Source organism: Leopardus geoffroyi, chromosome B2 (assembly GCF_018350155.1).
Source record: "Leopardus geoffroyi isolate Oge1 chromosome B2, O.geoffroyi_Oge1_pat1.0, whole genome shotgun sequence".
In the NCBI taxonomy this organism is placed as follows: domain Eukaryota; kingdom Metazoa; phylum Chordata; class Mammalia; order Carnivora; family Felidae; genus Leopardus; species Leopardus geoffroyi.
The window spans coordinates 43,057,728-43,079,847 of record NC_059332.1 but is presented as its reverse complement, the minus strand read 5'-3'; the positions used below and the strand labels follow the sequence as shown (position 1 = coordinate 43,079,847).

The window sequence follows — 22,120 nt, the reverse complement described above, 5'->3', positions numbered from 1 at the left end:
CTATTCCACCTGCATGGAATGTTCTCCCAGATACCCATGTGGGTCACACCCTGACTACTGGTTTCTGCCCAGATGTTACTTTAATTATGAGTACTTCCCTGATTAACCTTTATAAAATAACAACCCACAAGTATCCCTTCAGCCCACCTAATCCTACTTAGTCTTTCTTCACTTCTTTTATTTTTTTCATTCTTCTTATTGTTTATTATGTGTCTCCTGACCCCTAAAATATAAGCTCCACGGCAGTGTGGACTTTGTCTGTTTCGTCGAATGGCGTATCCCTGCCGTCGAGATTGGTGCCCAGTTCTCAGTAAATATTTGTGAATGAATTAATGGTGACTTGGCATTCCCTTTCTCATCCATTGTGCTGAACAGGTTAGTGCATTTCATCTGGAATCTTACGTTCTCCAGTTCTGGGAAGTTTTCTTCAATTTTTTCTTCAGATACTACTTTGCCTCCATATTGTCTTCCATAACTTCTGTTTGGGGATGGTAGACCTGGATGAATCATCCAATTTACTTATCCTTTCTTATTTTTAATTTTCTTTCTCAGTTAATTACTTGTACTGTATACTAGGTTAGGTGCTTTGGAGAAGTAAAAATGCGAAGTGAGTTTTTTACCTACAGTTACTTGTGAATTTATAATAATTACTTACATTTATTAACCAATGAATCACCATTATCCATTGTCACAAAAGTAAACCATTTTTGGTAGTTTTTGCCTTCTAATTCTAGGTAGTTTTTCCCTAGCTATGACTGTGACAGTACATCACTAAATAAATTATTGTAAAAAATACAGAGCATAAAATATTGATGGGAATGGGGAGACACCAGAATCTGTAAGTATATGACACTTGAATAAAATTGGTTGGTGAAAATTCCCCTTTGCTACAAGGAAGCAAAGAGAAGGATTTCTCCTCAGGCTCTGGGCTAGTACTTTTCGCATTAACTCCTCCTACACACATCCTTTGGGACAGAAAATGGTGAAGGTACAACAGGAATGAATATTTCTTGAGTATCTGTTATTAGACACTTATGGCAGACACTTTGCATTTATAATTTAGCATAGTCCTTGCACAACCCTGAAGTACAAGTGTCATTCCATCCATATTAGAAATGGGGAGCTGAAGATAAGACATAGTAATTATTTAGCACAGGATCATACACCCAAGGTGAGATCTGAAACACCAACTGATAACTTTGAATTTAATTAAAGTCTTAATAGCACGTTCAGACTTCTAAAATAATTGCTACGTGTCTAAGAGTAGATCTGTTATGGACCATATGAAGTTTTTTTTTTTTTTTCTACTCTAAAAAACAAAACGTGCTTACACAAGAATATTTACAGAAATTTATCAGAGACTTTAAAACTCCATAAAAGCTATAATAAACTACTCATTCTGTCTAAATTCTGTAAAGTGCTGAATGTTGATTGGTCAAGTTACTGAGTTTTACATATGTAAGTATTAGTTTATATGAGGAAACTACTAAATATTAGTTTGCGTGAGGAAAATGGAAAAGTTAGCTGTCTAACTATGTGGGATACAATGGAAACAGGGAGTTATTGTCTGACAGACTTGTTCAAATCCCGTCGTAGTCATTTCAGTGCTCTGAGTTGCTATTGCCTTATCTATAAAAAAAACTATAAAGTGTTAATATCCCTTAACTCGTAGGATTTTTGCAAAGATTAGAAAAACTAACCATTTTTAAAATATGTCATATATGTCAGGCATCTTGTAGTATATTTAGTAAATGCTAGTTTATTTTCTTGTTACTCATATTATTGGTGCCCCCCTTCCTTAAACTAAATGTTGGGATATAGAATTATAACGCCCATCACTGGATCACATTATGTATTTGGAGGCGGACGCTTCCCACCCATTTCTGCTTTTAAATGGTCTGAACAGAAGCATTTTTAAAAGGAGATGAAAACATTCTACTTCTGGTAGTTAAGGGGGAAAGTGGCCCCTCATAAAGTTACCTTTGAGAAGTCTAAAGACTCATTTGATAATGGACATCTAACATTTGTCCCTCCAGACTCACTTTTCACCCTTCCTCCATTTCTGTACCCTGGGAGGCTCACCTCTTTAGACCTGTCTTGCCCTCTGACTTCTTGTTGAGTTGGTCAGTGGGAGGTACCAGCAGGAGAGCTGAGAGTAGGGTGAATAAACGTAAGGCCGAGGTTGGCTGGATCCGTGGCACGTGGGCTTCTCCAGCTTCCAGGCTCACGTGGCGGCTGCCTGCCCCTTAACCCTCTAAGCCTAGGTTTCCTAATGGTGTCTTGTTGCTGTTAGAGCCAGAAGGGGACCACGCCATCCCTTGTGGTTTCCCTAGACCCTCCCCACATCTTCTCGCATAGTTTCTGCTTAAACTCTTCTCCAAGTACCCAGTTTAACTATGCTATCTTTTTTTCTCCAAGCCCCTGACTGATTAATCTGATATATTCAAATAAATATCAGTGATTGCATATGGGCCATCCGCAAAGAGGCGTCAGACGCACATACATGAGCTGAGATTCATCCAGATAAATTGTAAAATTGCAGTTTTCTATAAATCCTGATTAGAGTTGGAGGCACAATTTGATTTGCCTTTAGGCCAGAAATTCATCACAGCTAGGATCTAACTTGGCTAACTCCAGATGAGTCCAAATATCTTCTTTAGACATTTTAGATAATCTGTAGCAATGTCTTTGTGACTCTCGTAAGATTGTAAAGGTTATCTTTACAAAATAGAGTGATAAGAGGTAAGCTGACTGAAGTCCTCCAGCGTTCCCAGAAGCGCAATGGAAAGGGGATGATTAGGTCTGTGCTTGAATTAGAGGAGACCTCAGAGAGGCTGTGGCTCCTTACCCGCGGTCTTTGAAGGACGTGGGGCTCTGTCTTCTCTATCCTGCCTGCTTTCTCAGAATATGACCGTGTGAGTGCTGTTGGATGGCTGTACCATTTTAGCCCCGTGTGAATGAATCTCTTAAGACAGTCCCAGTTTCAGTTTAAGTAACAAATCTAAAACATTTTCTCTGCTTGCCAAATTATCAGTAGACTCTTTTTTTTTCCTTTTCATATATAGCTTACATTTTTCATCTTCTAACCAAGAATGAGTCATTCCTAAGCAGTGTGTTATGCTTTTATGGTGCATTTGAGTCCTCCAAGTGCCTGTACCACATTATTTCATTTTGATCTTCACAATGACCTGTGACTGTAACAAGACCTGTACTATAGCAGCTTCTATGCTTGAGTAGAATATGGGACTGACCTCTGAGCACAGGAAACCTGACTTTTCATTTAGTTTTACATATACTACATCTAATTTGATAAATACTATATACAACATTGATTGGTTTTCCTATGCAAGCAATGTTTGAATACAAAATTTGAATAAGGGCTGCTTTCTCTGACAGACTGAGGGGGAAGTATATACAAATTATCTCTGTTCATCATATGATAAAAGCAAAGGGCAGATTAGAATCAGATAGAGACCAATCTCTCTTATGCATTAGTAATTGCATTGCTTTAATCCCATTTTGCAACTGACTTTGGCTTTCAAATGTTTCTGGAACTATTGGGTAGGATACTGGAATAATTAACTGTATCACCTGCTGATTTGTGTACCATGGTGAACATTATTGTAAAATCAGTCATTAATGCTAAATAATGGTCCAACCTCATACTCCCTTCCACACTTACACAATTAATTGGATTGGTTGCTACTTCCACTGGTATAACTAAGTGGATTTTTTTAATTTTTTTTTTTGAAAATGACTCCCTCCTGAACCTCATCTCTTTGAGCTCTTCTTTTTTATTTCTTCTCTCATTGATGCAAGCATTTAATTATGGAGCCAAAAGTAAACTATACCTAAGGTTAAATACTAGAACCAGAAAGTAAGAGCCAAAAAGAGCTCATTTTTAATTCCCACTTGAAGAACCTGAGGACCAGAAAGAGCCGCTCTTCTGTTTAAAGCTATAGCTTCAAAAATGTATGCATACGAAGGCATGCGTTATATTTCGTGGTGGGGTGATTCGACGTGAGAAATTATTACAGCAGCTATGAGTTCTCTATCAAAAGAAGTCTATATAGTTTTTTCCCTTTAACTTTAGATGAGAGTTACTTTTTAAAAACTTGTTTAAAAAGTGATTCTAGGGGCTCTTGGGTGGCTCATTCCAGTAAGTGTCTGACTTCGGCTCAGGTCATGATGTCATGGTCAATGAGTTCAAGCTCCGCATCAGGCTCTCTGCTGTCAGCACAGAGCCCACTTTGGATCCTCTGCCTCCCTCTCTCTCTGCCCTTCCCCTGCTCACGCTCTCTCTCTGTGAAAAACAAATAAAAACATTTAAAAAAAAAAAGTGATTCTAGATATACACCCTCTATATACATAGAAATACATGTGTATGTGTATATATACACATATATGTATGTGTATAAATTGTGTATATATGTATTGTGCGTATATGTGTATATATCCAAACAAATTATGTACATCCTAAGTTTGTTTATGGTAAAATAAGTCATTAGTGCTAAGCGTAGCCCAATAATAGCCTTTAATCTTTGTGAATACTGGAAATGGTCAACTTTTTTATGATGACCCTGAGATTTAAATTTTCATTTCTAAATAAATGCACCTAGCATTTATTCAGGCCTTATTGTATGCTGCATGACAACACCTCACATAAACCTCAATCCATAGGCATTTATTTTAATTTTATGAAAGAGAAAACAAGATGGTTTGGGAAACTTTTTTAAAGTAATGATTTTTTTTAAAGCTTCTTGATTCAACTGTGAAATCAGTGTGTAGAGGGCTCCATGCGGAGATAATATGCTGAGTTAGACCATAAAATGGAGATAATCATAAATGCTCAGAAACAAGATACACGGTACTGACCGAGGAAACCACACCTTCACGGAGTTTCATAGCAGACCCTGGCTCTCCTCCTGCAGCAATTGGGTTTTGAGGGAACCAGCATCAGAATCTGTAACTCTCAAGTCTAAAGCTGGCACTTTCTCTATTTATTTTCTTCCCTTTTTTTTTGTTTTAATGTCTATTTATTTTTGAGAGAGAGCGCGCACGCATGTGGGGGAAGGGTAGAGAGAGAGACACACACAGAATCTGAAGCAGGCTCCAGGCTCTGAGCTGTCAGCACAGAGTCTGACACAGGGCTCAAACTCGTGAACTGTGAGATCATGACTTGAGCCTAAATTGGATGCTCAACCAACTGACCCGCCCAGGCACCTGTCTCCATTTATTTTCTCAACACAAGGACCAAATTATAAAATTGTTTTTGCCAAGACAAGGGTGATAGTAATAGAGATAAAATTAGAAATCAGTTTTCCTCATTCTTCATGATTATTCTTTAGGATTACTTTATTCTTCCCATTTGGTAATTTTTCCAGTCATTAAATTGGTCTATCTGTGGTCTGTTGTAATTCAGTGCTTTTAATACCCTGATCTAAGCATGAAGATTTAGTACACGACTTATGTTTATTCCTAAAATTCTGGGGTAAAATGAAAGCAGGCTATCATGTGAAAAATTAGGCAGAGTTCTGAAGAAATGTAATGAACTCAGTCTTTTACCTGTTAGAGTTTTGTCCTCTGGAGAAATAACTAATGGCCACAACTCTTTGAGTGGATGCCTCTTTAGAAAAGTGGGAATTACAGAGCTAGGCACAGAGATGCCATGAAATAAGCAGAGGAAAAAAAAGAGTCATTATTATTTGTAGTCAAGAAAAGTATACATTTTGGGGGGCGCTTGGGTGACTCAGTCAGTTGAGTGTCCAATTTTGGCTCAGGCCATGATCTCGCAGTTCGTGAGTTCGAGCCCTGCGTCAGGCTCTGTGCTGACAGCTCAGAGCCTGGAGCCTGCTTTGAATTCTGTGTCTCCTTCTCTTTCTGCCCCTCCTCTACTCACGCTCTGCCTCTCTCTCTCTCTCTCTCTCTCTCAAAAATAAGCATTAAAAAAAGTTTATATAAAAAGAAAAGTATATATTTTGTAAGCCACCAAATTTTTTAGAAATGCAAATGAAATGTACACCCTTAGACCTTTAAAGTATATCATTTTCAGTTATTGACTAACTGAATGATAGCCATGTAGAATGTTGAGCAAATCAAGATTTACCATCTTTCTACAATTTTAATGTATTTTAGCTTAAGTAGTTACATAGTATTTTAGGTTTAATAATTAAATAGTAAATAGTTAAATGTTAAATAATAGTAACTACAGTTAGCTAATAGAATAATATTTAAACTATAATCCAGTTTAATATGGTAGATAGGGTGTGATACAGAATAGTATACTATGTAAGTTATAATCTAGTTTATTACTTTAATTTCAACTTAAAAAATTTCCAACATATCCTTTTGCTTACTTGCAAACCTAAATGTGTTTAGACTTGAAAGTTACTTATGAATAACTTCTACGCAAAATAGTTTAAAACTTTCAAATGGTTGTTGTTCTCCTCATTTCATATTTAAATGGGAGTAACCAAAGAATTAGTTCCTTGTCCAGTTTGCTGTTCTTATACCACAAAAGCAGTGATTGTTTATTGGACATTTTTAAAGCTTTGCAGGTTTATATTGATTGTGGCTTGGTAATTCTTTAAAATATGTATATAAATAAAAACAAATTCTTTGAGTCATGAGATACTGATAATTATAGCTTTATCGTATTTTTTAAAACTTGACTTAACTGTGTTTGACTTACTATTCTAAAAAGAAGAGTTAAAATGAAACTCTCAAAGAGTTAGGCACATCTTTTATCAATTTATATACTTGTTTATATTTCAGATGTCTAAGACAGTGGAAGACCAGTCACCAACAAAGAATAAGGAGATCATATGATAGGAAAATACGAAGTCATGTATCTTACATTTATAGTATCCTGAATGTTAACTGTATTTAGTTACAAATCCATTTCCTTTCAAACACTTGCTTAGTGCTCAGTCCTTAAGCTGTGTCTGCATGAAGCAACGGGCTTGGATGTTTTGATCCAAACCATTTTTATTTTGGCAACCATTTCATTGCCAGCAATGAAAATGTTTTGAAAGGCAAATAAATGTTTTTGTGGGTTAGACTTTCTATGCAACGTAAGGTTTGAGTTAATGATCATACCTTCCTGTATTCTGAATAAGAAATTAGCCTTAGAAAAATGAATGGCTTGATATTAGGCATTTATTATTTAGTACCAGGTTTGCGTACCTGGACATCTCTCATAGGTTTTTCATGAGGGTTATAGAAGACAAGAAGCATAGGATAGTATATTCAATAAATGCTAACATTAAAAAAAGAATATCAGTTTCTGCTTAAACATGGGTGATACATGTGTGTATCTCCAGTTCTTCTGAAACCACATGAAAGGACAGCAAAATAATTAAAGGGGCATAAACCTACAAAGACAAAATGGGAGAATATTAAATAACAGATGAAATGTGTCAAAAAAAATTACGGAAATTTAAAGATGGATAGAAATGCCAAAAGTTTAGAAGAGCTGAGAAACATGAAACCTTGGAACCTGGAAAAGATCAGGATTGAAGGTGCCTCTGAAGAAAAGAGTCTTGGGTGGATGAAAAATAGGAGGATTGGTAGAAAGTAAAGAAAACAATTTTGTCCCAGTCCCTATCCCATATAGGCAGTCAACTATCCTTTTGCCATTTGGCAAAATAGTGTAGATTTACTCTCTAGAGGGGTTGAATAAAACAAACTTTGGTATTAGAGATCCTAGGCCCAAAGACTACCAGCATTCAATCAATAGACATTCTAGAAAGAACCCAGAAAACAGAAGGAAAGAAATTTTCAGAGTGATTTCATAGTGGCAAGTAAATTTGCCAGATATGAAGAACAGAAACGTGAATTATAGTATCCCAGTGAATACCAAGAAAATCTATGAAGAAAGAACCTCACCAAGGCACAGCACCATGAAATTTCAGAATTTCAGGTTTGAAAAGAACAATACTAACAGTTTTTCAGGGGTGGAGGAAAAAGTCACATAAAGGCTTGAGAAAAAAAGAAAAAAGCCTCACTTCTCAACAGCAATATTTTAAGCTAGAAGACAGTGGAGCAATGCCTTTACAATTCTAAAGGAAATGATTTTTAATCTGAAATTCCATACGCAGTCAGTTTACTAACTGAATATGAGGGTGGCTTAAATGAATTTTCAGAAATACTGGATCTTTAAAATTTTATTTCCCTTATACCTATTCTCAGGAAACAGTCAGAGGTATCTTTTAGCTATAGCCCCACCACTGGGGGAGGATGATAAGTGTTGTAGTTTGTTTGAGTCCATTCTAGTGTTCTAGTTTTCATTCTGCCTGTTTGAAAAAAATAAAAATCACTATTCTTCAGAGGAACATAACCAAATCCAGAGTCCTTATAAGATACAATTCGCAATATCTCAGATAAAACCGAGATTCCTTAAAATATGAAGGGACAGGAACACATGACGACCACATCCCAGAGAGTAGACAAAATGAAGACTGATTCCAAAATGACCAGAGGTTGACGTTAGCAAATGGGGTTTTTAAAGCAGCTATTATATCTATGCTCAAGAACAAAAGAAATCTACCAAAATAATGAAGTAACCTAAGAAAGAGCAAGAAATAGGATCAAGAAAATAGGAATCCAAAAGAAATAGTTAAAGAGTTGGAGGACACCAGATGAGGTGTCTCTGAGGGAAAACAAAACAATGAATTTGAAAGAAATCCTTAAATGGTTCAAATCTTTCAAGGAGTTTGTGATGAAACAGTGTTCGGTTCACAACACAATAAGCAAGGAAACAAACCAAGGAAATGATTAACGACAAGAAAAAAATTTTTTTTTTAATTTTTTTTTTAACGTTTATTTATTTTTGAGACAGAGAGAGACAGAGCATGAATGGGGGAGGGGCAGAGAGAGAGGGAGACACAGAATCGGAAGCAGGCTCCAGGCTCTGAGCCATGAGCCCAGAGCCCGACGCGGGGCTTGAACTCCCCGCGAGATCGTGACCTGAGCTGAAGTCGGACGCTTAACCAACTGAGCCACCCAGGCGCCCCAAGAAAAATATTTTTTAAAATTGTAAAAAGAAATTTGCTCATAGTAGCCAAGCTGTAACAGTGTTTACACAGCCAGAAAAGTATAAACACTTGGTATTAATTTTTTTTTAATTATATTTTATAGATAAGATCAAGGCGGGGGAAGGAGATAGCTAAATACGAGGCATCTGAGAACACTTAGTCTTTATCTTCTGTAAGTAAGAGTTGATAGTATTTAAAGCTGAAAATAAAAACAAGCGTTGTAAGTTTACTTCAGATATGGAGGTGAATAACAGGAGAACAAGCTAGACAAGTTGAAAGTAGTTGCCTTTTGAAGTAGAATTACAGACTGCGAAGAAGTATGATAAGGTATTCCTGCCTGTAATTATAAAACTTAGAGTATTATTTGACATTTAATGTTACATACATTTTAACTTAAAATTTTTAAAAACTTGAATTAAATTACATACTTACAACACAGCACAGTGCTTGGTACAAATTGGGCACTCAATAAATGGGAGCTATTGTTCCTAAGATTATTAACTCTCTTAATAGTCATTAAAATCATTATTTACCCATTTCAAATGTAAATATATATATATATTTATTTATTTATTTATTTATTTATTTAAATACACACACACACACACACACACACACACACACACACATACACACACATACAGATCTAGGGAAGTTGTGTGATATATCTGATCTTACATATACTCTAGTATATGTAAGACCTGGAATCCAGATTTCCCAACTTCTAGTTCCTTCAGTCACAACATAGAGTTTCAGAGAGGATCTTTGAGGTTGTAAGTAGAGCTGTCCTTTCATCATTGGACCTAGAATCTGGCCTAGTAAATAGTGATACACCAATGGATAGAAAGACTGACAAATCTTAGGGGGACAACCTAGCTTTTTATAATATAGCTTTTCATAACATAGCTTTCAACAGCTCTTGCCTTTTACTATTTATTTGTTTACTGAGTATTCTCAAAAAGGTAAGATCCAGGGATTTAGTCAAAACCCAAAGGAAAGAGGTACAAGAGAAGTGTGGTTAAAATGGAATACTTTCAGGATGTTAATAATCGTGAAATTAATTTTGTGATACTTTTGAAACCTTTTGGAACTTTAGAGAAATATTTCTGCTGAATTTATATGGGTCCCAGACAAGTGTTACTGACTTCATCTAGCCCGATTCATTTATATCATAGACGAGAAAACTGACAATTGTCAAGGGGAAATGGATTGCCAACATTTAACAAACATTTATAAACTGTCTGTTGGGGATTGGTGGACCTGGACCTAGAGATGTTATTCAAAATGTAGTTGGGAAGTGAGAGTGTTAAGTAACTGGTTGAGGAAAATAAAGAAGAAACTTGTTGACAAGTATAATTAAGATATTATAAACTGAGCATGTAAGTTTCATGCCTAGGTTAGGTAATGAACACTACTGTATGAAGATAATCATAGAACTTTTTTCTTTGAGAAAATTATTTTGAAACCTATATTTTATTTTTTTTATTGTTTTTAATGTTTGTTTATTTTTGAGAGAGAGAGACAGAGCGTGAGCAGGGGAGGGGCAGAGAGAGAGGGCAACACAGAATCCAAAGCAGGCTCCAGGCTCTGAGCTGTCGGCACAGAGCCCAACGCGGGGCTCAAACCCATGAACCGCAAGATCCTGACCTGAGCCTAAGTTGGACGCTTAACCAACTAAGCCACCCAGGCGCCCCTTAAAGCCTATATTTCAAAGAAGAAAGTGTTGCATCCCGTAAAGAATCTGTTTCTCAAAAAGAATACAAGAATTTCTGATAATTTGAGTATATAGTTCTATATTACGGTTCTCCAGAAAAACAGAACAACAATGTATGTGTTTGTGTGTGTATTTGTGTGTGTGAGGATAGGTAAGTAGGTAGGTAGGTGGGTGGGTAGATAGACAGATCGATAGGTAAAGGAAAGACTTGGCCCCCGTGATTATGTAGACTGAAAAGTCCCAAGTGCTGTGGTTGGCAAGTGGGAGACCCAGGAGAGGTGAGATGCATTTCCAGCCTGAATCCAAAGGCCTGAGAAATGGGATGTTTTAGTCTGAGTCAGAAGGCTCAAAAAGACCAGTGTCTCATTTCAAGGTAGGCAGAAGGTGTTCCATTTACTTTCTTTGGTCTTTATGTTCTTTTTTTTTTTTTTTTTAAGTTTTTGCTCAAATCCCAGTTAGTTGACATGCAGTGTAATAATTTCAGGTGTACAAGATGGTGATTGAACAATTCCATATCACCCAGTGCTCATCACAGCAAGTACACTCCTAAATACCCATCACTTACTTCTCCCATCCCTCCACCCACCTCCCCTCTGGTAACCATCAGTTGTTCTCTATAGTTAAGAGTCTGTCTCTTGGTTTGCCTCTCTCTCTTTTTTTTCCCTTTTGCTTATTTGTTTTGTTTCTTAAAGTTCTGCATACAAGTGAAATCATATGGTATTTGTCTTTCTCTGACTTACTTTGCTTAGCATAATACTCTTTAGCGCCATCCATGTCATTGCAGTTGGCAAGATTTCATTCTTTTTGATGGCTGAGTAATATTCCATTGTTTATGTATACCACATGTTCTTTATCCATTCATCAGTTGATGGACACTTGCACTGTTTCCATAATTTGGCTATTGTAGATAATGCTGTTTTAAACATTAGGGTGCATGGATCTCTTTGAAATAGTATTTTTGGATTATTTGGGTCAATACTAGTGCAATTGCTGGGTCATAGAGTGGTTCTTTTTTTAACTTTCTGAGAAACCTCCATACTGGAGGAACCTCCGTTCCAAAGTGGTTGCACCAGTTTGCATTCCCACCAACGGTGTTAAGAGGGTTCCCCTTTCCCCACATCCTGGCCAACACCTTTTGTTTCTTGTGTTGTTGACTTTAACCATTCTAACAGGTGTGAGGTGATCATGTTCTTTTTTTTTTTTAATTTTATTTATTTTGAGAGAGAGAGAGAGAGTACGGGGGAGGGGCAGAGAGACAGGGAGAGAGAGAATCCCAAGCAGGCTCCATGCTGTCAGCTCAGAGCCTCACACGGGGCTCCAACTCATGTACCATGAGATCATGACCTGAGCCAAAATCATGACTTGAGCCTGAAGCTTAACCAGCTGACCCACCCAGGGGCCCCCAGGTGATCACTTTCTGTTTAGTTCTTCAGCTGATTGATTGAGGTCCTCCCACACTAGGGAGGGCAGTCTACTTATTTTATCTATTCTCATGTTAATTTCATCCAGAAATACCCTTACAGCCACACCCAGAATAATCTTTGACCGAAGGTCTGATTGCCTTGTGGCCCAAACAAGTTAACACATAGAGTTAACCATTATAGATGCACAAAAGTGTGAAAATAGAATTGAAATTACTGGAATTTAAATGTAGAGTAATATTAAAAAAAAAAAAAACACACAAGAAATATGATGGGAATGAATGTATAGAGAAATCTGTGAGTCAGGCTGTAAAGACACATTAAAGTTAGATAATAGTGAAGTCTCATAGATCCTAGAACAAGAATTATGGATCATATTTGAGCAAGATCATTTTAGCACATAAATCTAGATTGCATCACAATTTGGAGATGTTGCAATTTCCTGGATTAGGACAAGTACTGTGGCAGTAGAGAGCAGATTGGAGAACCTGAGCAGATTAAAACAAAACAAAATCAACAGAGGTTAGTGAAAATGTAGCAGAGGAAGAAAAATACAGTGATTCTGAATGTTAGTGTCATTGACTGCAATGAGAAATTGAGATTTGTTTGAGGGATCAAAGATGAGGCATTTAAGATGAAATGTAAAGTTTAACAAAGAAAGTGTCAAGCATGATGAGTGTTCATATGCAAAAGGAACTTTGGTCTTTTAAACAGTCCTTACAAGTATAATATTATTTTTAGTTTACCTTGAAGAACAAATAATATTTATCAGGAAAAAAAATGCTGTAAATGAGTTGTTCTTGTGCCAAAATAATAATGTCTTGTAGCACAATATTTTATTAAGTTCCAAATAAATCTCTTATGGTTAGTATAACCATACCTTTATCCATATGGTTAAGAAGATTAAGTTGTATACTCATTCTACCAGTGATTGGTCTTAAACTACTTATCTGCTCTGTTATTTCTTGCATAGTTTATATCACAATTAAATATATACTGCTTTCATTATAATAAAAAAGTGTGAAGTGTACTATTCAAGTGATTCAAATTACTGCCAGAAATATTTAACATGCAACAGTAAATAATGACGTACAACTTCGATATAGTTTCACAGATTAAGAAACTGAGATTTCTTAGAATGTAGAATCGATTTTTGTAACACTGAAGTTATTAGGATTATTTTTTTTATTTTGGTTTCCTGGCTCAGTGAAGGGCTTTCACATTAAATGTACCAATTCTGAGCTCAGCATTCTATAAAACTGGCCTGGCCAGCTGGTATCCTGTTTTTTAAGCTTTATATTGTTTTTGTTTTTTGTTTTTAAAATGTTTATTTTTGAGAGAGAGAGACTGAGCACAAGCAGAGGAGGGGCAGAGAGGGAGGGAGACACAGAATCTGAAGCAGGCTCCAGGCTCTAAGCTGTCAGCACAGAACCTGACACGGGGCTAGAACCCATGAAGCATGTGATCATGACCTGAGCTGAAGCAGAACTCTTAAAACAGACTAAGCCACCCAGGCACCCCTTAGGCTTTATATTGTTAAAGAGGAGTTTCTTTATTCTTTCTGATAGGCATGGACAAAAATTTCTAGAAGGAAGCCAATGGGTAATCCACACTTTAGTGTGATCTCCGTAATTAGCTGATGCGATTGCTCTCCTCACTTGGTAGAGAAGAGGAGGTCAGAGTTTGGGAGAGGTAATTTTGGAGCATGGGGCACATCAGGACAGACAGGCTTAGTGAAGTAACACAACAGTAACTTCTGGTCTCAAGGAATCACTTCATGAAAGTCCATAGCATCCTAGAGAATCCTAGCAGTGCCAGGGCTAGTAAGGTACAAGTTTAGGTGAAGGAAATTGGTGCATCGGATAGACAAAAAATAGAGTTCAGGTTTCCTGCTAATTATGACAACGTACCATGACTTATATTCCTGGAGGTCCCTACAGTAGTTGTGTCCTGGCTTTCAAAGGTGTTTTAAAATGTCTTAACTCAATTACATCTTTATTTTCCACTGTCTCTTTTTTCCTGGTTAATAAACTGACATTTTGGAGAGGATAATAAATACGGATTATTTATTTATATGTAATGTGGGTAAACAATTAATTGGGGAAACTCTTTAGGGAGTTTAGGGATATATACTTATCCTGATCCTTTCTTAACATCAGTGAAATTCCTTCTGTTCGGTATAGTACTTTGCAGCTGTCAAACCATCCCCATCCTTCATTTAAGAAAATACAAAGTTACTTGTCAGTGCTGCCTCCTGGTTCAGTGTTATGTTCTCTGTGTCCAGACATTTAAATGGATACTGAGCCCATATTCTTCTCCACACTGATTGTGTGTATTTTATACTATGGTAGAAATGTTTTTATTTGAAAAAAAAAAAAAAAAAACGTGTACACGTATCTCCCTGACACTCTTGCAGTTTTTAGAAAAATATGTTCAGATTTTTCCTGCTGAAAACTTGTAGTTTCTTTCTGGGTAGATACATCATCTTTTTAAAACCTTTCCCCTAAGATTTCTTTTTAAATGGTTCACAGTTAAATTTAAATTTCTATATTTAGGTAGAATTATGTTTATATACCAACCACCAGTATCCAGGAAATTCAGTGGTGAGGCTGACACATAGGGAGTTTATAGTCTATTTTGTAGTCTGTGTATTTAGACAAGGTTTGAAGCTTACTTAGCAAAATCGCTTGAACATTCAAGCAGAATTTCTTTAGTACAAATGCACTATTTGATTCCTTATAATTGTTAAGATAACAGTGTGTCACTTTTGAAAGATTAGTTCTCAGGGATATGTTAGATGTATTCCTTTCAAAGAAGAATGCATTTAGGAACAGCTTTTATATGTAAATATTTTTATAATATTGGATTAGAGATGCTGTGGTGCAGTCACTATGGTTTGATCAAATTTGGAAGAAGTTACAGGCACATATTTGTAGTGTTTTCTCCAGTATCTTTATTTTTTTCATCTGGACATATTTTATGTTCCTTCCAACTAATCAAAATACGAAACCGATTTTGCCTGTGCCAGAAAATAGAACTATCATTTTTCACATTCTTTTATTTTCCAGGTCATTTTCAAGTAAGATTGTGTTTCTAGGACTTCTGAATTCCAGAAAACTCTCAACTTTGTAGATATAAGGGCCCAGATGAACATTGCAGGGGGAATCTAACTTTTCATGCAGTATGTTTTGTGTTGTGCATTCCAGATACAGTTAACTTTTTGTGTGCATGTGATTAGTGTGGAAAGAAATTAATGCAGTCCAGTATTATGATTTATAGACTGAATCCTTTGCCCACTGAAGACTTGCCAAAACTAAAACTATTTTTTTTCCTTTGGATATTAGAAACAGCTACTGTTTTTGTTGATCTTTTAAAGTTCTGAATGGGCCTATTTCAAATCATACCAGCATGGGAGCTCAGATTAATAATATACTTATTCAACTAGTGATACTGAGTGAAACCATTGCTCACATGGATATGAGGATAAAATTTCATAAAATTATTTTCAGGTGCATTAATGCATTTCTAGAAGCTGCACGTGATTTTTCTTTTGCATGAAAGAAATCAAGGATTTCTGTTTATTGTATCAGTTACAGGTGGGCTTATAAGTTAATTTAATTGTGTTTTTTTTACTTTAAAACATAAGACATTTTGCTTTTAAAAGCAGTAATGTGATTGCCGGATTATTCCCAAAGGTTTTTAACTCTTAGTATATTTATCTCCCTTGAGACGTCATGACCGTAGTGTATTTAATTTAGATTATTGAGAAAAAAAAATCCTCAATTTTCTTTGTTGTTAGTTACAGCAAGCTGCTGAAGTTTCTCAGCTTCGGGGAGCCAGGGTAATCTCTGCCGAAGACCTTCTGTTTTTGATGCGCAAAGATAAGGTAACATAAAATAATTTCATTGTATTAACAGGCCATGTTTGGTGCTTAATTCACACATATTGGGAACCATGTCCTTGTTATATAGCTTTCACATTGGAGTACAACTATTAAACTGATGTTTTAGTCTTCGTAGTTTACACAACAAAATGGTTTACTACAAGAAACTTGGTATTTGTTTTCGTGGGTCAGGCACTTATGCAAAACTATGCTAGCAACGAATTGTCACTTAGGCTTACGTATATATTTAGACATTTTCATTACTACATCATATTCACTGCGTATCATTTGCGTGCTTTGTTCTAATAAGTGGGGTAGAACTAAGTGGCATCTTTTTTCTTTCTAATTTTACACAGGATTACAGGCTTTCCCAGAGTTTGTTTCAAGGTTTATTCGGGGAAAACTAAACCAAGATGTGTATTTCAGTAGCATAAACATAATAGTGGCTAGACTTTTCTTTCATGGTTAAAGATCTACCTTTCTTACTCTTTGAACCCTGGTATTAAATAAAATATTTAGGCTGGTATTTACCAGTCTATAACTATCTTCCATGAGCAGCTAGTTGAAAATATTTTATAAAATTTTACATGTTTTTAATAAAAGTGTCATCTGAAAGTTACATGTACAAAAGCTAGCTGAATAGTCACCATGTGTCACGGCAGCTGCTATCCCGAATGAGCCAGCCGCGTTTAGTTTCTGATGGTCCATCTGATTGCTCCATTGTTTTTCCGCCGGCCTCTTCGTTACACATACCCATTCCTCTTCCACCATTTTTTATATCCTTGTGGCTCTGTTCCTTATCAGAAGACATCCCGTCCGACCTTTTGGATAACCTTGTTACCATCCTTTCCAATATCCAACTACTTTATACCTGTGAAACCTTTTAATTCTGCTTGACTGAAGGTTGACTGAACTTAGATCATGTATTTTTCTCTTCCTCATACAGTGAGATCCAGAGATCTAGAAACCGCACCTTGGCCAGTCTACTATTAAATCTTATAAATTCTTACTTCATTAACTCTTTGATGGTATGAGGAATATAAAGGAAGAGAAAAGAAATGTCTCCACTATCAAGAAGCTGTAATCCGGTGTAGGAAACATGTGTGATTTGGTTGAAGGAGCAGAATTTTGAAGTTGTGTGCTTCGATGAGAGGCTGTGGGATATGCTGAAGGGGAAGTCTCTGCGTGGGGTGGGACTCGCACAGTTGCATGCAGAATGGATCAAACGCAAAGGAACTGGCCAAGATGCTGGTTCAATAATCAAGGCAAAATGTGATCAGCATGATGGCTCCGGAAGTGGGTAGGAAGGAAGAATTCAGAGAGATGGGAAAGAGCACAAATATGCTGGTTTTGGCGGCTTCATTATCCTCAGAGGACCAAGGAGGAATAGACACTGTTGGCAGAAATGAGGGTATGGAGCCAAGGTCCCTCGGGAAGGCAGCGGGGGAACAGTGCAGTTAGCATTAATACGTGACAGACTATGTCCAAACACCTTTCCCTTTTTCATGGCAGAGGTTAAAGAGGATCGCACAAAAAAACACAGTCCCCCTTGACGCTCTTTCCTGCCTTTTGGGAAAGTCAAAATTTTAAATCATATTGAAACCACAGGAACATACACTAATTGACAACGCTCCTCGACTTCCAGAAGGACTCTTAACCAGAAAGCTTTCATCAACTGCAAACATAGCTGTAATATGATAGCTGCCAGAGTTCTCATCTTCCTCTGCAAAATAATAATTGTATTTATATGCTGACATGTTCCAGACCGAATTAAAGTAGTTTACGTAGGTGTACTGTAAGACGAAGTTAAATCTAAAGTATTGAGTACAATCGGAGAAGCAAAGAGAAAAGAAGGGTAGCAGAAGACCCATACATAGGTGCATGGTTTTTCTCTTGGTAATTCTGGTTTATTTTCAAGCTTTATTTATTGACTGCTTACTGTATTGTACCTGGCACCTTCACTCATACTGCCATTTATTCCTCGCAGTGGTCCTGTAAGGTAGGTACTTTACTTAAAATCATAAACAAAGGAACAGGTTCAAAGGTTACATTCTACTTCTGGCCCTGCTAAGCTCTAGTTGTAAGACTGTTTTTAAGTTCAGTTTCCCTGTATGTAAAAAGGAGATGATTATGTTTGTCTATGTTTCAGGGTTGTTGCAAATATCAAATAAAATGCGGGTAAAAAGAGCTTGTGTAAAATGTACTGTGGTTCAGCCATAATTAGGAATCTTAAACCTGAAGTTCAGGAGCCAGTAATATTAAATTCTAAGGGTAAGCACACAGCAGATTACAAAGTATTATCAGTTACTTTTAAAGGTAAGCAGCATTACGGTCTTTTAATAAACCTAAAGAAAACCATCAAGACGCAACTATCATTCATCAGCTTCGAGTCTCGTTAAAATATGTTTCTCAGATTATAGAAAGTCGTCCAGAAATATAAAACATAAACCAACTCTTCTCAGTTAAAAAAAAAAGAAAAAGAAAAACAAAAAGGTCTCCAGAGAAGAGAAAGCAATAAAAAGGAACGTTGCTTGGCATTTTAAAGCAACTGTTACAAAATCCTTGTCTAGATGTTTATAAATCACTTCAAAAAATAAAATTTGGTCTTCAATGTGTACAAAATTTCGTCAAGTCAGAATAGTTAGCTTAATATGGAGCATGTGATATTTATCACAATCTTCAGGAAGAATTTGAAACTTTTTATAAGACCAAAAAAAAAAAAAAAAAAAAAAACCAAAACCAAAAACCCCAATGATTGCAAGTCTAGAGCATTTAGATACTTGCAAATAAAGAGTACTTTTAAAAACACTTGTGTTTGAGCTGTTTTAGCTTTTATATTTAATATGATGACACTTTTATTTCACAGTAGTATGCTGAGGACTGCTGTGTTTTCCCCAATGATCCTGGACACAAGTTTATTAGATTTAGTTATCGTAGTGGTCTGTTACCTGTAAACTGAATGTATGTGTAAGGTTTCTTACTCATTTCATATTTTTAATAGAAAAAACTGAGAAGACTGCTAAAGTACATGTTTTTCCGAGACTACAAATCCAAGATTGTCAAGGGCATTGATGAGGATGATCTTCTGGAAGGTAACCTAAACAAAAACACTAAACGGAGAGCGACATGGCTCATGTGCCCGTGTGACACATCGATGCAGTGACAGCGTGGACATACCCGTCCCAGTAGGACGGATGTGCTTCCGTTACGTAACGTAGCTGAGAAACTATCCAAATATCTATTCAGTCGGCAGCTAAATCGTATGATTTTCTCTTTCTGTTGCTTCATAGTAATCTGGTAGGTCAGTCCTTTTAATCATGTGGCCTGTTTTATATCACAATGCCATGAAACTGAGAAAATCATGTTGATTCAGAACCTAATCGATCGGAGCAAGAATAACTTTCCTGTCGCAGGTGTGTGGAGACAAAACTGTTATTGTATATATCTGAAATTGACACATGGGTTTTTCTCAGTTTATTATAGAAAGTATCTGATATGTGGTATGATAAAGTCACCTCATTTTGGTGTGCTATTTCAGTACTCTTTGAAATCTTACCAACAGCCTAACACAGAATAGACAATTGTCCTTATCTGAATTTCCAACTCAATTCGCCATTTCAGAACATTTAGAAAAAAAAAATATTAATGTTTCAGAATCAAACAGTGCTAAGCTGAAAACAGAAATGTGCTGAACAATACTTACTGAGTCAAAATAAATATATGTGTTTTAGAAACAACTCACATATTTTGCATTGGATATAGTCACTGCGTAGTGAGTATCCATGGCTAATAATTACATTGATAAGTCAACAAATTCTCCTGGATTAAGAAATCCAGCAAACTATTCAAAACCAACTGAAGAGTTAACAAATTTTGGAAGTAAATTGTGATATACCTTCAACAAATTAGCAGGTGTACTAACCATGCAGAAAGAAAGAGAGAAAGAGGAAGGGAGGAAGAAAGAAAGAAAAGAAGGAAAGAAAAATTCATATCAAATGTTTCATCAGTGGTGCCTACTTAATATTACTGTAATTCTCATAGAATTTAATTTCTGAAGACTAGTCATCCAGGTGAATTTAAACGTTTCTTTTTTTTAGAGAGCATAAAAAATACAGACTTAGACCCAAACAGACCTGAATTCTAATCAGTCCCTCTTCTCTGCTTTCTCTCTATGTGAACTTGAGGATCCATTTTCTCATAAGTCAAAAATTACACCACTTACCATGGTAGAACTCATATGCATGTTTAAAACCTCATGTATGAGAATCACCTGATACATTCTTGCCATCGAATCAATGATAGATATTAACAACAACCTTAGAACACTAAGAAGCTCAGGGTGGTGAGACTAGTATTCAGTTGTACTAACAGCATCATATCAGTTTGATGTCCTCTCCTCATGTATTTCAAATCTCGCCTCTTTACTTTCATCTAAATTTTCTTTTTTTGTGTGTGTCATATAAAGTCTTAAAATAATTGCTGTAACATATAAGATAAAATGCTCAGGTAAAATATATCAAATACTGAGGTGGGACTTTGGCCGTATGAGCAGTGTGGCAGACTCGTTCCCCAGTGAAACACATTTAACTGGTGAAAACTTTAAAGAGTAATGACTTCTGAGACACCTGCGTGGCTCAGTGGGTTAAGCAACTGACTCTTGATTTCAGCTCAGGTCATGATCCCAGGGTCATGGGTTCAAGCCCCATGTGGAGCCTGCTTAAGATTTTCTCTCTCTCTCCCATCCTCTGCCCTACTCCCCCATTCACACTCTCTCTCTGTATATATACAAAACTAAATTTTAGAAAAAGTAATGGCTTAAAGTCTCCAGAAATTGTCCTAAGGGTATACAGCAAACGGAGAAGCACATATTTAAAAAAAAAAAAAACAAAAAAAAAACAAGTCTCATTAAGAACAGGAAGAGTCTGGGGTGCCTGGGTGCTCAGTCGGTTAAGCATCCAACTTCGGCTCAGGTCATGATCTCACTGCTCATGGGTTCGAGCCCCATGTCGGGCTCTGTGCTGACAGCTCGGAGCCTGGAGCCTGCTTCGGATTCTGTGTCTCCCTCTCTCTCTGTCCCTCCCCTGCTCGCACTCTGTCTCTCTCTCAAAAACAAATAAACATTTTAAAAAATCAAAAAAAAAAAAAAAAAAAGAAAGAAACAATACCAAAAACAGTGAGAGTCTGTTTGATTTGAGCCAGGACCTGCCCCTATAACTCCTGTTCTCTTTTCCTGCCACCTTAGTTCAGTAGAAGCTTCACTCTGGGCAAATGTTCCCAAGAACCCTGGACACTTGATTCTCCAGCCACAAGTCTAAGGCAACAGTGTCCCCCAGGAGGTTGGCAACTCACATCTCCTCTGGCTCCGTGTCGCAGAAGCTCTGTTCCATGCAGGAATAGCTGAAAGGACTGCAACTTCCACTCCTTCTCTACCCATAGGGAAGCTCTACCCCAGACGTGGCAGCAGGAGAATACCGGGTCCTGAATGCCCTACCCTAGCTCTCTCAGGCGAAGTAGAGCTCCACGCGAGAAGGGACAAGCTTAGAAGAGAGTGGGCTACTATCACCCCTACCCAGATCTCCACTCACAGAGTTAGGAGTCTTTCTAAGAGAAGCCGATTGCCATTCCCACCCCCAGCTCCAGTACAGCGATACAGAGATTCAGCCCAGAGGGGGAAGCAGGCTTTGTTCACAAAGAGCTCTTCACCTTTCCCTACAGGGACTGATTTTTTTTAGAACAGAGCCTGTGAAGTTCATACCTAATGGTGGTATAGGAGACAATGGAAATCCTGATGGTGAGCAGTTAAGAGGAGGCTGGAAGCTCTGTGATACTGGTAATAACAAAACAGTGCATCAGCTAAAGGTTTAACAGGAAACGAAGGGAATATACAGCCAAGAAGAGTCTTCCTCGGTCAGGGCAAAATGTAGAGGCTAGCAATATCTTGACTCTGCAAAGGGGCCCGACATGATTCAAGTCCATCTGTGGAACGTTTTCTGCCCAAGAGTATTTAATTAAAAACAGTAAAGCAATCAGCCAGAAGTTAGTGGAAGCTAATGGCTGTGTGTGATAC

At 37.0% G+C, this 22,120-nt stretch overlaps 1 protein-coding gene across 2 annotated transcripts in view; it reads left to right on the top strand.

Annotated features, from left to right (window-relative positions):
• The window catches only part of SUPT3H (SPT3 homolog, SAGA and STAGA complex component), a 539,392-nt gene that overhangs the window by 365,690 nt on the left and 151,582 nt on the right, over positions 1-22,120 (top strand). For both annotated transcript variants that reach the window (XM_045498438.1, XM_045498437.1), the window contains exons 4-5: positions 15,970-16,056; positions 19,055-19,145. In XM_045498438.1, the coding sequence (XP_045354394.1) occupies positions 15,970-16,056; positions 19,055-19,145 (178 nt within the window). The remainder of the gene's footprint in view (positions 1-15,969; positions 16,057-19,054; positions 19,146-22,120) is intronic.